This window comes from Eleutherodactylus coqui, chromosome 7 (genome assembly GCF_035609145.1).
Source record: "Eleutherodactylus coqui strain aEleCoq1 chromosome 7, aEleCoq1.hap1, whole genome shotgun sequence".
NCBI classification, from domain to species: Eukaryota; Metazoa; Chordata; class Amphibia; order Anura; family Eleutherodactylidae; genus Eleutherodactylus; species Eleutherodactylus coqui.
The window spans coordinates 189121062-189137478 of record NC_089843.1 but is presented as its reverse complement, the minus strand read 5'-3'; the positions used below and the strand labels follow the sequence as shown (position 1 = coordinate 189137478).

The 16417-nt window shown below is 42.6% G+C and overlaps 1 protein-coding gene across 3 annotated transcripts in view; it reads right to left on the bottom strand.

Moving 5' to 3' along the window:
- Positions 1–16417, bottom strand: part of PSD3 (pleckstrin and Sec7 domain containing 3) — a 562110-nt gene that overhangs the window by 287826 nt on the left and 257867 nt on the right. For all 3 annotated transcript variants that reach the window (XM_066574143.1, XM_066574145.1, XM_066574146.1), the window contains 2 exons: positions 15309–15503; positions 13440–13520 (listed from right to left, as the gene is read on the bottom strand). In XM_066574143.1, coding sequence (XP_066430240.1) covers positions 13440–13520; positions 15309–15503 — 276 coding nt within the window. The remainder of the gene's footprint in view (positions 1–13439; positions 13521–15308; positions 15504–16417) is intronic.

The following is a 16417-nucleotide window of genomic DNA, read 5'->3' as shown; positions in this document are numbered from 1 at the left end:
ATTTAAAGCGGTTCTGACAGGGAAAAATTTTTTTTTACTCATCTTGCCTGGCCAGGACCAATCGCCAGGCACGTCCCCTCCGTCGGGCATCTTCTTCGATGGCTTCTAGAAGCAGAGCAGGAGCACCTGCTCTGCTCCGTCCGTCAGCCACTTCCGAGGTGAACGGACGGGCCGCCCACTGCAAGCACGTCCCAAGCAGTGCTTGCTGTGGGCGGCCCGTCCGTCCTGGCTGAAGTCAGAGTTCTGCGCATGCGCAGTGGAGACGTGGCCCGTCCTGACTCCTGTCAGAGAGCACCTCTCCACTGCCCATGCGCGGATTCCCGAAGGGGGGCAGCTCGTCGGAGGTAGAAGAGGAGCCTGCTGGGAGATGCAGAACAACATCAGGAACAAAGGTAAGTGCAAGATTTTAATGCTTTAGCAGCCATTAATCGTGGGTTTCCTATGTCCATTAGGCAGACCAGGGAACAATGGCTGCTAAAGCATAAAAATCTGCTTTGTGTCAGAACCCCTTTAACCCCTTGCATGGCATGCCTGGAAATTTTCCAGGACAAGCTCCACTGCTCATAGCAATATAGCCCGGAAGATTTCCGGGCTATGTATCACTATGGGAGCTGCAGAGCACAATGCCACAAACTATGGCATTGAGCTCTGCCTGCACAGTCCCACAGAGTACCAGTGCAGGACTTTGAAATAAGAAGCAGGGAGATACTGCCGATCTGCCGGCAATCTCCCGCTTTTAATTTTGAACTCCTGCACTAGTTTGTATACAGGTTGCCATAGAGACCATCGGCTTGTCAGAAGCAAGCCGATGGTCTCTGGCAGGGAGAGCTAGTGCTTGGCTGTCACTACCTCTTACAGCAGAGATCAAAGAAAACCTCTGATCTCTGCTGTGTTAACCCTTTACATGCTGCAGTCTATGTGACTGCAGCATGTAAAGGGCTGTCACCATTCGACCCCCAAAATGTGAACAGGGGGTCCTGATGGGTCTCTGTGGAAGTCCCCTAAAGGGACAAAAAAAAAGAAAAGTAAAAAAAAAAAGTTAAAAAAATTATTAAAAAATAAAAAACAAAAACACTTGTCTCCCTTTACTTTGTAACAAATCTATCTATATATATAAAATTGAATGTATGCGCGTGTGTGTGTTAGTGTGTCTGTTTGTCCTTTATGCGCTTTGCCATTCATCCGATCGCCATGAAACTTTGGGAAGTTGTTGAGTACACTCCTGGGAAGATTATTGACATAGTACATATATCCTATGATAAATGGCGCGTGCGAGCGTCGTCGACAGTTACGACCCCCCCCCCCCCCACGTAGATCGTTCGATTTCCATCACTGCCACTAATTCTCTCACTTCCCGATGTCGTAGAAACATGAAATTTGGCACGAGCATTGATTATGTCATAAATAGGAAAAGGTAATGGGTCCCAACTCGATTATTCAATTCCTATCGCCAAAGAATTAGCGTCCAAATTTTACGTACGGAATCTAATTATCTTGCTTCCCAATGTCAGGGAAACTTGAAATTTGGCACGAGCATTGATTATGTCATAAATAGGAAAAGCTAATGGGTCCCAACTCGATTATTTAATTGTAAGCGTCAAAGAATTAGCGTCCAAATTTTACGTACGGAATCTAATTTTCTCGCTTCCCAATGTCATAGAAACTTGAAATTTGGCACGAGCATTGATTATGTCATAAATAGGAAAAGCTAATGGGTCCCAACTCCATTATTCAATTCTATGCGCCAAAGAATTAGCGCCCAAATTTTACGTACGGAATGTAATTTTCTCACATAGAAACTTGAAATTTGGCACGGGCATTGAATATGTCATAAATAGGAAATGCTAATGGGTCCCAACTCGATTATTTAATTCTATGCGCCAAAGAATTAGCATCCAAATTTTACGTACGGAATCTAATTTTCTCGCTTCCCAATGTCATAGAAACTTGAAATTTGGCACGAGCATTGATTATGTCATAAATAGGAAAAGCTAATGGGTCCCAACTCCATTATTCAATTCTATGCGCCAAAGAATTAGCGCCCAAACTTTACGTACGGAATGTAATTTTCTCACATAGAAACTTGAAATTTGGTACGGGCATTGAATATGTCATAAATAGGAAAAGCTAATGGGTCCCAACTCCATTATTCAATTCTATGCGCAAAAGAATTAGCGTCCAAATTTTACGTATGGAATGTCCTTTTCTCACATAGAAACTTGAAATTTGGCACGGGCATTGATTATGCCATAAATAGGAAAAGTTAATGGGTCCCAAGTCGATTATTCAATTCTAAGCGCAAAACAATTAGCATCCAAATTTTACATACGGAATCTAATTCTCTCACTTCCTGATATATATATAAATGAATGTATGTCTGTCTGTCTGTCCTTTATACATTACTACACCATTCATCCAATTGCCATGAGACTTTGCGAAGTTGTTGAGTACACTCCTGGGAAGATTATAGGCATAGTACAACTATCCTACGATAGGTGGCGCGCGTACGAGCATCGTCGACAGTTATGCCCCCCAGACAAAGATCGTTTGATTTCCATCTCAAGCACGAAAGCAAAAGGCATTACGAGCAACGGGATGAGTGTTCAACCAGAAAATGATGCATCCGCCGAACGTTTCGCAAGACAATTGCTGGATATTGAGAATGCTGATGTAAAACGAAAGCTGTGCTGTGATTGGTTGCTATTTCTTATACTGCTGAGGTAACATGAAAGCTGTGCTGTGATTGGTGGCTACTTCTTATACTACTGAAGTTGCATGAAAGCTGTGCTGCGATTCGTTGTTATATATTATACCACTGAGGTAACATGAAAGCTGTGCTGTGATTGGTTGCTATATATAATACCGCAGAGGTAACATGAAAGCTGCGCTGTGATTGGTTGCTATTTTTTATGTTGCTGAGGCAGAATAAAAGTTACGCTGTGATTGGTTGTTATTTCTCTTACTGCTGAGGTAACATGAAAGCTGCGCTGTGATTGGTTGTTATATTTTATACTGCTAAGGTAACATGAAAGCTGCGCTGTGATTGGTTGTTATATATTATACCACTGAGGTAACATGAAAGCTGCGCTGTGATTGGTTGTTATCTAAATATATAAAAACGAATGTATGTACGTATGTCTGTCTTCGCAGCAACGCGCGACGGGTAAGCTAGTTAAAAATAAAATTACACATGTGGTATCCCTGCGTCGTAATGACCCAGAGAAGGAAGTTAGTACACTATTTAACCCCTTAATGACACGACCCCTTTTTCCCCCATTTCTTTTTTTCTTCCCTCTGTTTAAAAAATCATAACTCCTTTATTTATCCATCGACGTCGCTGCATGAGGGCTTGTTTTTTGCAGGACGAGTTGCAGTTCTCAATGGTGCTATTTAATGTACCATATAATGTACTGAAAAACTTTTACAAAATTCTAAGTGGAGTAAAATGTAAAAAAAATGACATTCCGCCATCTTTCAGTGCGTTTTGTTTCTACGGAGCACAAATTGCAACAAAAATGACATGATAACCTTATTCTACGGGTCAGTATGTTTACTGCGATACCAAACTTGTAGAGTTTTTTTTTTTGCTGTAGTACTTGTATTTTTATTCAAAGACATTTAATTTTTTAAAATTATTTTCTGCTGCATCTTCTGCGAGCAATAACATTTTTATTTTTCCGTCCACATACTTGATCATGGGCTCATTTTTTGCGGGATGTCCTGTAGTTTACGTTAGTACTAATTTAGAATACATACGACTTTTTGATCACTTTTTATTGCATTTTTTCTGGGAGACAGGATGGCTTAAAAAGTGCATTTGTAGCGTTTTAATTTTTTTTCGGACTACGTTCACCGTGCGGGGTAAATAATGCACTACTTTGATAGATCAGACATTTACGGAAGCAGCGATACCAAATATGTATTTTTCTTTTATGATTTAGATTTTTTTATTATAGATATGGCAAAAGGAGGGTGATTTTAACTTTTTTTTTGTGAAAAAGTCGTGAAAAAGAAAAAAAATTTACAATTTGGTATTGGCATAATCGTACCGGCCTGTAGAATGACTATAATATATTATTTATACTGCTCAGTGAAAAATAAAAAACATGCCAGAATTACAGATTTTGTTAATCTCGCCACTAGAAAAAACGGAATAAAAGCAATCAAAATTTTACATGTTCCAAAAAAATTAGATAAATGAAGACTGGAGTTCCTCCCGCAAAAAAGCCCTTCTAGAGCGCTAGCGATGAAAAATAAAATTAATACGGCTCTTGAAATGTGGCAACACGAAAGCAAACCTTCAAGAAAAAAAATGTTTTAAATGTACAAAAATAGCAAATCATAAAAAACTGTATAACCTTGGTATCGCCGGAATCGTGTGACTCAGAGAATAACGTTATTACATTATTTATTCTGTATGCTGACCTCCAAAAAAATGGAATCCAAAAAACAAGTGGCACAATTTCTTTTTTTTCCCCCAATCTCCCTACAAATTTTTTTACAAAGGTTATACAATACATTATACCCAAAAATGATGCCATCAAAAAGTACAACTTGTCCCGCAAAAAACAAGCCCTCATATGGCCGTGTCAGAGGAAAAATGAAAAAGTTATGGCTCTTGGAACGCGACTGCAAAATTAGTTGAAATTAAATGATTAGACCATTTAACCCCTTAACGACCAGCCTATAGTGTTTTTACGTCCTCCCGAAGTGGGCTTTATTCTCTGAGGACGTAAAAACATGTGTCCTGCAGAGAATAAAGCCCCTCGGGCTCTGGACGTGACAGCTCCATGCTGTCGGTGCCCGCAGGTAGCCGACAGCATGGAGCTGTCATCCCGGGCTGCACGGATCCCCCCCCCCCCCGGCAATGCGATCGACGCTATCCATTCAATAGCGCCGATCGCATAAAAGTTTAAAAAAGCTGAAAAAAAGTTAAAGATTCAGCTGCCCTGGTGGATTGGATCCATCAGGGCAGCTGAAATTACTCACCCGGGTCTGCCGCACTGCTCCCCGCTCTCCTCGTCCTCCGGGCCCCGAAGCCGGTCTTCTGCGCATGCGCGCTAGGCATTACGTCAGCCGCATGCGCAGAAGGCCCGGAGCCGCGGGAGATTTAAAATCTCCTGGCTGCCGACTCCTGTAGGTAGACGGGAGGCAGGAGATGTCAGCGGGGACCGCGGTGAGCGGTCCCCGGTACCACGATCGCCATTATCCAATGGATAACGGCGATCGCGGAAAAGTGAAAAAAAGTTAAAAAAAAAAAAAGCAAAGTTTCACCTCTGGAGGTGAAAATACTCACCTCGGTCTTCCCCGATGTCCCGGGACTCGAAGTCCCCTTCTGCGCATGCGCACCCGATGATTGACGTCGGGCACGTGCACAGAGGGGCTCGAGCCTCGGGAAATTCAAAATCCCTCTGCTCCTGGCTGCCATGTGTAGCCAGGAGCAGAGGGATGTCACCCAGCATGTGATCACTGTTATCCAATGGATAACAGTGATCATTTCAAGTTAAAAAAAAGTATAAACAGTAAAAAAAAAAAGTTTTAAAAATTTTAAAAAAGTTAAAAAAAAGCTTACGCTTCATCTCCGTGAGGGAGGATGAAAGTACGAACATAAGGCCCCGGATTAATCCGCGGACCTTACCCCAGCTTCTGCGCACACGCCCGTTGCCAAAATGGCGGACGCATGCGCAAAAGCTGTGGATTGCCAGGATTATTTAAATTCTCCCTGCTCCTGGCTACAAAACGTAGCCAAGAGCCTGGAGATTTCACGGAGGGCCGCGGTGAGCGGTTCCTGGTCACGTGTTCGCCGTTATCCAATAATGGCGATCACGTAAAAGTAAAAAAAAAAATTTGAAGTTTCATCTCCCCTCACCGATGCGATCGGTGAGAGGAGATGAAATTTTTTTACCAGAGGCCTGCGTATTTGAACCCCGACGCAATCCTCCTTCGTGAACCTTCCCGAATTCTCCACATGCGATTGCCGGCAAAAAGCCGGACCCATGCGCAGGAGTCGGGGAGCCCAGGAAATTTAAAATCTCCCTGCTCTCAGCGACCAACGGTCGCCGAGAGCCTGGAGCAGTGCCAGGTGGCCTCGTTGAGCCGGTCACATAATAAAAAAGCAGCGCTCTAACATAGGTCGGTCTCACATGACCGGATAGGAATTACGGATTTCGCATGCGTCTGATCCACGCTAATACGCAGATCAATCGCATTGGATTACACAATTCCGCTCACATTAGCAGGTTGGAATTGTGTAATCCACTCGCAGAAAAGAGAATGCAGCAGGTTCTATTTTACAGCGGATATCTGCAACATAGAGCCTATTGTGCTCCATGGTCGCGGATATACCCGCTGCCCATACGCAACTACGTTGCATACGAGCTGCGGGTACCCGCGGCATCGCTAAACGACGGTGCGGGAAATACAAACAAAAAAAAGGTGTACTGCGCATGACCACGCGTGTAAGTACGCAGTTATGCGCAGTACATTACGCGGCCGTACGCAGGGTCACAGCCGAGCTCACAGATAGGATCCGCCGGGCCCTCCGCAAGCGGATTACACCAACGGCTGCGTGAGCCCGGCGTTATTTAGACCGCTACCTGTAATACGTATTTTACAAGAAGCCCCGGGAAAGCTCGCCTTCATGCAGTTCCAGGAGCAGCTTGTTGAGCGCCTTCTGTGTGAGACCGCCGCACCTCATCAAGCTTACGGAGACTCACGGAACGCAACTTTTTACACCCCATACCCGCCACTAAGGTCACAAAATACCCCCAAAAAGCATGAGAGGAGGGGGGATACATGGTTTTATTGCCCTATGGGCCCATTACACCCAGCCTCCGTAATTACCCCTGTCTTCGGAAATACCACACAGTTCACATTATTACTTTTATCTAAGATTTGCGAACGCCGAAAAGGGCGGGGAGTGTGTGTGTGTGTGTGTGTGTGTGGGCGGGGGGGGGGGGGAATTATTAGGGAGTCAATTTTTATTCCGTACAAATAAGCAATGGGGCCTGGAATTTATTCAGTTGTGCCCTGAAATCCAACGGGTGTTCCCTCCTTTATAGGCCTTGCCATGGGTCCTGTAAGTAAATTAGGGTCACAATGGGTATGTTTCTGAACACGGGACAAACGGGGGTATCCATTTGGGGGTGAACGTCTTCATTCCTATGTACCCTGTACAAAAAAACTGTTTTTAAATTTAAAAAATTGCCAAAAAAATTGAATATCGTAACTTTTTCCTTCTGCTTTGCTTAGATTTATTCAAATATTGTGGGGTCAAAATACGCAGTACACCCCTAGATGAATTTGTTAAGGGGTCTAGTTTTCAAAATGGGGTCATTTGAGGGGGTTCTTTATAGTTTTGGCTGCTCAATGGCTCTATAAGTGGGCAATGGGGCCTGGAATTTATTCAGTTGTACCTTGAAATCCAACGGGTAGGCCTAGCCATGTGTCTTGTAGGTCTATTAGGGCCACAATGGGTATGTTTCTGAAAACAGGACAAACAGGGGTATTTATTTTGTGGTGAAAGTCTTCATTTATATATGTGCTGTACAAAAAAAACTGTTTTTAAATTGATGCAATAGCCCAAAAATTGAAAATCGTAATTTTTTTTTTACTGCTTTGCTTAGATCTATTCAAAAATTGTAGGGTTAACATACACAGTACACCCCTAGATAAATTCGTTAAGGAGTCTAGTTTTCAAAATGGGGTAATTTGTGGGGGTTCTCTATGCTTTTGGCCGCTCAAGAACTCTACAAGTGGGCAATGGGGCCTAAAAGGACTTCAAGCAAAATCTATGTTCTGAAAGCCACCGATTACTCCTTTCATTTTGGGCCCCGTTGTGCATGCGGACATAATATTAGGGCCACAGTGGGTATGTTTCTGAAAACAGTACAAACAGGGGTATCCATTTTGGGGTGCAAGTCTTCCTTCATATGTGTGCTGTACAAAAAAAGCTGTTTTTAAAATGACAGAATTGCCAAAAAAACGAAAATCCTAATTTTTCCCTTTTGCTTTGCTTAGATCTATTCAAAAATTGTAGGGTTAAAATACACAGTACACCCCTGGATAAATTCGTTAAGGAGTCTAGTTTTCAAAATGGGGTCATTTGTGGGGGTTCTATATGGTTTTGGGCGCTCAAGAACTCTACAAGTGGGCAATGGGGCCTAAAAGGACTTCAAGCAAAATCTGTTCTGAAAGCCACCGATTACTCCTTTCATTTTGGGCCCCATTGCGCATGCGGACATAAGATTAGGGCCCCAATAGGTATATTTCTGAAAACAGCACAAACAGGGGTATCCATTTTTGGGTGCAAGTCTTCCTGTATATGTATGCTGTACAAAAAAAGCTGTTTTTAAAATGACAGAATTGCCAAAAAAACGAAAATCTTAATTTTTGCCTTTTGCTTTGCTTGAATTTATTCAAAAACTGTGGGGTCAAAATACACAGTACATCCCTAGATAAATTCGTTAAGGGGTCTAGTTTTCAAAATGGGGTCATTTGTGGGGGTTTTCTATGGTTTTGGGCGCTCAAGAACTCTACATGTGTGCTATGGAGCCTAAAATGACTTCAAGCAAAATGTCTGTTTTGAAAGACACTGACTACTACTTTCATTTTGGGCCCCGTTGTGGACTCAGATATAACATTAGGGCCACAATGGGTATATTTCTGAACACGGGAGAAACAGGGGTATCCATTTTGGGGTGTAAATCCTCATTTTAATGTAAACTATAGGAAAAAAATATGTCTTTAAAATGACAGATTTGCAAAAATATGAAATTTTACTTTTTCTCCTCTAAATTGAATTAATTCCTGAAAAAAAACTGTGGGGTCAAAATACTCATGACACCCCTCAGTGAATACACTAAGGGTGTGGTTTTTAAAATGGGGTCATTTGTAGGGGTATCTATTATTCTGACACTCATGAGACTTTCCAATCTTGGCTTGGTGTAGGAAAACAAAGTGTTCCTGAAAATGCTAAAAAGTAATGTTAAATTTGTACATCTCCTAAATGGTTTAAAAAAAAACGAAAAGTTTTTCCAATGTGCACCCAAAATAAAGTAAACGGGTGGAAATATAAATCTTAGCAAAAGTTTCTATATTATGTTTGCACATATTTAAGATATTGCAGTTGGAAATGTGAAAAAATGACTATTTTTTTCAAAATTTTCCCAATTTTGGCGCTTTTAATAAATAAACACAAATTCTATCGGTCTATTTTTTTCCGCCTAAATGAAGAACAACATGTGGCAAAAAAACAATGTCAGAATCGCTTGGATATGCAAAAGCTTTCTGGTGTTTTTCCATGTTAAAGTGACACGTCAGATTTGCAAAATTTGGCCTGGTCATTAAGGCGCAAACAGGCTTGGTCACTAAGGGGTTAAAAAACCTGCCCTGGTGGGTACGACAGGGTGGTAAGAAACCCGCCACTCAAGAGGTTAAAGAACAGAAAAATTATGACAACCGCAAAAAATGGCCAAATTTAAGTCAAAATTGACTACGAGGCCATAGAATTCGAGCAAGACTTCATCTTCCTTGGTTCAAAAGTTGACCAAGATGGAGAATCTATGCCAGACATAAAACATAGGATAGCATTGGGCCAAGTGCAATGCTAAACATGGACAAAATATGAAAAAGTAGGGATATCGGTATAGCAACTAAATTCAGGATAAAGCAAACCACTGTTTCCCCCATGGCTAGGTATGGATGTGAAAGCTGGACTGCGAGGTAAGCTGATAGAAGGATGATTGATGCGTCTAAGCTGTGGTGCTGGCAAAGCTGCTGCGTATGCCCTGGACAGCGAGCGAACAAACAGAGAAGTCCTGAATTGTATAAAACCCAAAATATCACTGGAGGCCGAGATAACCGGGCTCAGGCTCACGGGCACCAAGATGACCAGACTCAAGCTCACGGGCACAAAGATGACCGGGCTCAGGCTCATGGGCACAAAGATGACCAGGCTCAGGCTCACGGGCAACAAGATAATAATCTTTATTTATATAGACAGTCGGTGGTGTTCTGGAGGAATGTTTCTGTGATGTCCCGGGAGGAGGTGTATAGCTGGGTATAGCGGGCTCAGGCTCACGGGCGACAAGATGACCGGGCTCAGGCTCATGGACGACAAGATAACCGGGCTCAGGCTCACAGACGACAAGATGACCAGGCTCAGGCTCACGGGCGACAAGATGACAGGGCTCAGGCTCCCGGACGACAAGATGACGGAACTCAGGCTCCCGGACGACAAGATGACTGGGCTCAGGCTCACGGACGACATGACAACCAGGCTCAGGCTCACGGGCAACAAGATGACGGGGCTCAGGCTAACAGAAGACAAGATGATGGGGCTCAGGCTTACAGACGACAAGATGACCGGGCTCAGGCTCATGGACTACAAGATAACCGGGCTCAGGCTCACGGACGACAAGATGACCAGGCTCAGGCTCACGGGCGACAAGATGACGGGGCTCGGGCTCACGGGCGACAAGATGACGGAACTCGGGCTCCCGGACGACAAGATGACTGGGCTCAGACTCACGGACGACATGACGACCAGGCTCAGGCTCACGGGCAACAAGATGACGGGGCTCAGGCTAACAGAAGACAAGATGATGGGGCTCAGGCTCACGGACAATAAGATGACGGGGCTCAGGCTTACAGAAGACAAGATAACCAGGCTCAGGCTTACGGACGACAAGATGACCGGGCTCAGGTTCACGGATGACAGGTATTTTTTTTAATTACAAAATATCGAAAAAATTAAAAAACCCTTTTCCCAGTTGTCCCATCAAAAAAACTAAACTAAAAATTGGTATCGCTGCACACATAAAGTCCAATTTAATAAAATATCACATTAATAATTATTAACACTGTGAACGCCATTCAAAAAAAATGCCAGAAGTGCGCTTATTTTGGTCAAAGAAAAAACAAAATTTAAAAAAAACTATCGAATAGTTGTATGTATCTATGATAATAGTGGTTAAGATGGCTATTTGTAGCCTGCATTTTGTATAGTTGAAGCCATGTATATATAAACTATGCTTTGAAGATAGCTTTGTTGCAGATTTCCTAGGACCCTGAAAGCATCCAGGCTTAGTGCCATTCTTGTCTTGTGATCTTGACTATCTCGCAACTGGTAATTGGCCACTACTAGGTGCGATGGTTTCGGTAAACACGTCAGCGTTGATATGTAAGCACTTGATTTGAGTGTTAAATAAGCTGGGGAGCCACGATTGAGTCAGAAGCTCTGCAACCGTGGCCGGAGACGTCTGCCCGGTGTTATGAATTTCCAGGGGTTCTCTGTCTTCGTTGGCGCTTCCCCAGCTGATGACAGGAGATGTTTATAACAGCCTTTGGTGATGCTGAAGGAAGTACTTAACCTTGGCTACAAATAATTGCTAAAGTATCTGCGATATCACATACTATATGCCACTGTATTACAGCTCATTCAATTAATAACATTGTGTTAGATTTAACTCCTTGTCCTTCTTTAAAGGCGCATCAGAACCTCAAACACAAAAAACTCTGCAATACAGGATCCCAAAACAGCATCAAGAAAAACAAAAACTACACATCTCCTTACAAAAAGCGGGCCCTCACACAGCCCCATTGACAGAAAAGTAAAAGTTATAGGGATCAAAAGACAAAGACAGAAAATATATATTTTTTAAAAGTATAATATTAAATAGCGCTACATAAGCGGCAATATAAAATTTGGTACCGCCGTAACTGTATTGATCAAAATAACATGTCATTTTCACTGTACTGTGAATGCCGTAAAAACAATCCCCCTCCCAAAAAAAGACAGATTGTGGTTTTTTTTTCCCATGTCACTGTTATGTTAAATGGTAGCACGGAAAAATACAACTGATCCAGCAAAAAAACTGGCCCTCATGTAGAGGTATTGCCAGAAAAATAAAATTTGTAGATTTTTGACAGTGGAGAGTGAAAGTAAAAGTGAGGAAAACAAAAAGAGGCAGCAGCAGGAAATCGTTAATCAGTGTGAATACAAAAATGTTGATAATTTTTCGCAGAATTGTAAACCATATTTTCCGTGGGATAGCCCCATCTTATTCTTATCATTAACTGGTAAATACTAGTACTGTGTGGTTTTCTACATCTGTAAGCTGTGTCATGGAAGCAGTATTTGTATGGCCCTTACAATTTAGTATGTGGTGTTAAATTCATCATTTTCAAAATGGAGGTCCTTAAAATGACCCGGATTTCTTAAGTTGTGATCACATGATTTACATTTAGCACACTATTGGCTGCTATTTTAGTTTTTTATGTCCCTTGTATGTTATGACTTAAGCTATCACTGAGGGGTCATTCACACCACATTTTGCTGTTTGTGGCCAGATTTCATTCTGGGTTTCTCTCGGAATCCTTCAAAAAGGGTTTCAGATAGAATCCTGGAAAAAAAACATAGGCTTCCATTGCTCAGAGACCTACAACCAATGGAAGCCATGGAAGCCTATGGTCTCATCCGGGGCTCATCTGATTTTGGGGATTAAGATGAATCCACGGATGTTCACCAAAACATGATGTGAAATGTCCCTAAGGAATGTATGGTCCTGAAACGCATGAGCATCTTGTGTAGGCAGTTGGATTTCATGTAAAGCTAAACTACAGGCAGCATGAACTGAGGACAGGTAAGCACATTGTGCATGTGTAGGTTTTATTCTGAAGCACATTGGCATTTCAGAATAAATACTTAGACTCCAAAACAGTGCTCCGGGTCATGGACGTGGGCCATGCCGGCCCCTTCCCACCCTACATACAAAAGTGCAGAGAGCGGTCCCTCTAGATGCAGCAGGCATAGACGGGCCACCACTACCCTCCCCAATGACTCGAAACTCAATTCAGAGTCAGACTTCAAAGTAGGTTTATTCTGAAACGCCGTAACATTTCAAAATAGAAAATACACGGGCAACACTTCTACCCCTGACTGTTTATCGGAGCCCCCTTCCACCATCAAACATGTTAAATGCCACAGTCACAATTGCCCGAGCCATCTAAGGGGGTTTAAAAAAAAAACAAAAAAAAAGCCGTATTAGAGGTTTCTGATGTTCAACTTTCATAGCAGCGGTGTCAATGAAAGCCGGGCTCCCGTTGTCAAATGCTTGGGCACAACTTCTGTACCCGTGTGATATAAGCATGGAAACTTTAGAGAAGCCATTCCATGACATGCAAATGTAACGGGGGTTAAACCTGCTGAAAATATACAGCAGCGATAGCACTTACTACTTTTATAAGTAGAGGCTGATGAAAAAAAATGATGCGTAGCCTGACAAGCCAAACCTATAGCCTTTTAAATAGTACATGTGGTATTAAAAATTAGTAAACAGTCTCTTCAAACTGAATGGGTTAACATTGCACTAAAAAGAAGATTAACCAAATTTGAAAATGGACCATACAAGAACTGTAAAGAAGCAAGTTTGACTTACCTGAGTGACTGATCCAGGGACAGCCCCGTGAAATCAAAAAATGTTAGATATTCTTCTGCCACAAGCTTGCTGAAATCATTACTAAAAGAAAGCAATGAGAAGGCTTTCATCATGTTCTCTATACAATTAAAAAGAACTTTGTTAAAAGAGATGACTGGACATTAATTAGTGCTGCATTCACACTACAGAGCAGCATGTTCAATACAAACTATATGCAAATTAAAGGGGTTTTCCAAGATAAGTAAACATTCACAGGGTGTTAAATACCACAGCAGTCACTTGCCTTAATCGCTCACGTGATCAGTCAATCACTGGCAGCCATCTGTGCATAAACGGCATGTCAGTGATGAGGCCACTGATTGGCTAAGCAATCATGGGAGCAATGAATGGCACATGACCGCTGCAGTCTCTTCTGGGATTGGACCGGTGAGGAGGCCAGAGCGGGATATGAACATTGGAGGCCATCGAAAAAGTTTTGATGATGGCTATAAACCTACACAAAGACACTTCAGCGATGGCAGATTAGTGCAACACAGCAGTAGAAAAAGTTTGTAGTAGAAAATGATAACTTTTGATTACAAAAACAATTATTTACCACCAGTATAGACTACACAAATAGCCACTCTCGTCAGGGCAGTAATTACGCCTTTTTCATTCTAGGATACACTAAACCAGTGTTTCTGAACTCCAGTCCTCAGGGACCACCAACAGGTCATGTTTTCAGGGTATCCAATAGTAAGAACAGTTGTGGCAATATCTGAGGCACCGACAATAATTACATCACCTGTGTAACACTGAGGAAATCCTGAAAACATGACCTGTTGGCAGTCCCGAGGACTGGAGGTGGGGAACCCTGCACCAAACTATGAGGGTTTATAGGGACAGTAATTGGTCCCTTCCCCAGCGGCTTCAGATGCCAACACCAGAACTCCGAAGCATTTAGTATGGACACCATGAACAGGTTTGTGGACTTAGCCACTTCTGAATGCTAGGACTGTTCTGATATTAACCATCATAATGATAATCATTAGTATTAGTATTAGAGTCATCTTTGCTTTGACATCATGATTGTGTTTTGCTGCTGCAATTGTACGCATTAGGTCCCAATATTTTACATATCACAGAATAAAAGTTACGTTTTAATGTGGCCTTTAATCGCCAATTCTGTATAGGATTGTACCAGGCTGATGTGATAGTGTGGAGAGACTATTAAACGGAGCTCTCCCCATTTCGTTTGTGTACTAGAATAAGGTGGCAACTACTGTCCTACACGTACAATGAAATGCCGACCAAGTGGTGAATACTTTCTGCAAAAACAAACATGCGGATGCTTTTAAGTTGTGCGCAATATCCACAAATGTGTCAGGGAGCCTTCAGTTAGAGCAGACTGGATCCCACTGTCAGGAGCCCGTTTAGTGTAGAGTTCCATCTATAAGAGGTCGTTCTGTCGCTGGCAGATGGGCTCACATACTTTGATCAAAATGTGTACTAAAGAAGCTCCCATTTTTATCAGTGTGATAAATAGTGATGCAATTTAACAGTCCCATATGTAAGGCTTGTAGTAACCGCTTGTATCTGCTTCTACTCTCTGCGGCATACGAGCACCTGCACAGATATTTAGTTTTGCAGGAAGTGCTCACCGACATCATATATTCCAAAATCTCACACATTTTCACACTGCAAAGACAGTCCCAGCTAAAGAGTCATGAGAAATGAATATACCAGGTCTGCTCGCTGGTACGGATGCCACAGCAGATGCTGCCCGCCAGGTAACATCCCAGCCAATCATTCAGCTACATAACACAGATATTGCCATCAGTGAATGTCATGTTTTTAACCTCCTTGAACATCCTTTGTTATCATACGTACTTTTTCCCCAAGTGCTTTGCAACATCAGAACGTTTAAAGCCATCCAGCTGGTAGAGGCGTTTGGCCAGGCGCTTAGCAGCTTGTACGTTACTGTTGGTCCCATTGCTGAGGTTTTCAGTGCTTCCTTTTTCAAGGATTTCAGTGCTGCCCATGTCATGTGAGGCCTCTAGGGGTCTTCTGCTGGGTCCCGCATCACTGCAAAACATCAAAAACAATATATGTGTTCACAATCATATCTTCAGTTAGCAAATATTACATTGTAGCCTTCATATACACCAGTGTAGACATAAAAGGCTACATATCTCCTAAGACATTATTCTACATACTAACAAAAGCCAGTATACTGTAATACATTGTTAACAAATGAGTCCATTAACCCTTTCCAATCCAATTTGTATCCTGGTTTTCCTAGGGGGGTTACTCTTTTTCTGCTGTTATACAACTCCACTATATGCTGGCTAAAGCCAGTACTGCATGAGGTGACACGCTGGATAGCCTTGGACAGCAGAAAGGCTGGCAATATACAGTAAGAGAACCCGGACGGATGTCTTCGAACATCGGAGCTGTACAGCCTTAAATCATAATGTCTTTAGAGGTCAGACAGTGGATTGGAAAGGGTTAATCCCCATGAGGCAACACACACCAAGGTCAGCCTGTATTCTTTCATATAGTATTTCTAATCGGACTTTCCATAGAGCCAAGCAAAGTGGCGACCAACCCTTAATGCGGTCTGTGTGCTGCGGTACCTACTAACATCTACCACTAGTTCTGTCACCTCTGAACCTAAAGGCTAAAGGTTAATGACTTAAGGGTCCGCTGCTCACCCAAGTTATGGAAAGTAATTTGAAAGAAGCTATTTATGTCTACTGACGAGGGAAGGATTGTGTCATTAGTTATATGTACGCTATTTTAGGTTGGGAAGGGTCTCATTTCTCCTAAAGGAGAGCACTCACTGTGTTTCCCCGAAAATAAGACACTGTCGTATATAAATTTTTGCCCCAAAAGAGGCACAGTGTCTTATTTTCGGGAAGGGGGGCTTACACTCACTAAGCCGGCTGTGTCTGCAGCCCTCGCGCTGATCTTTGGCGCTGTGTCAGACTGCAGTGTAA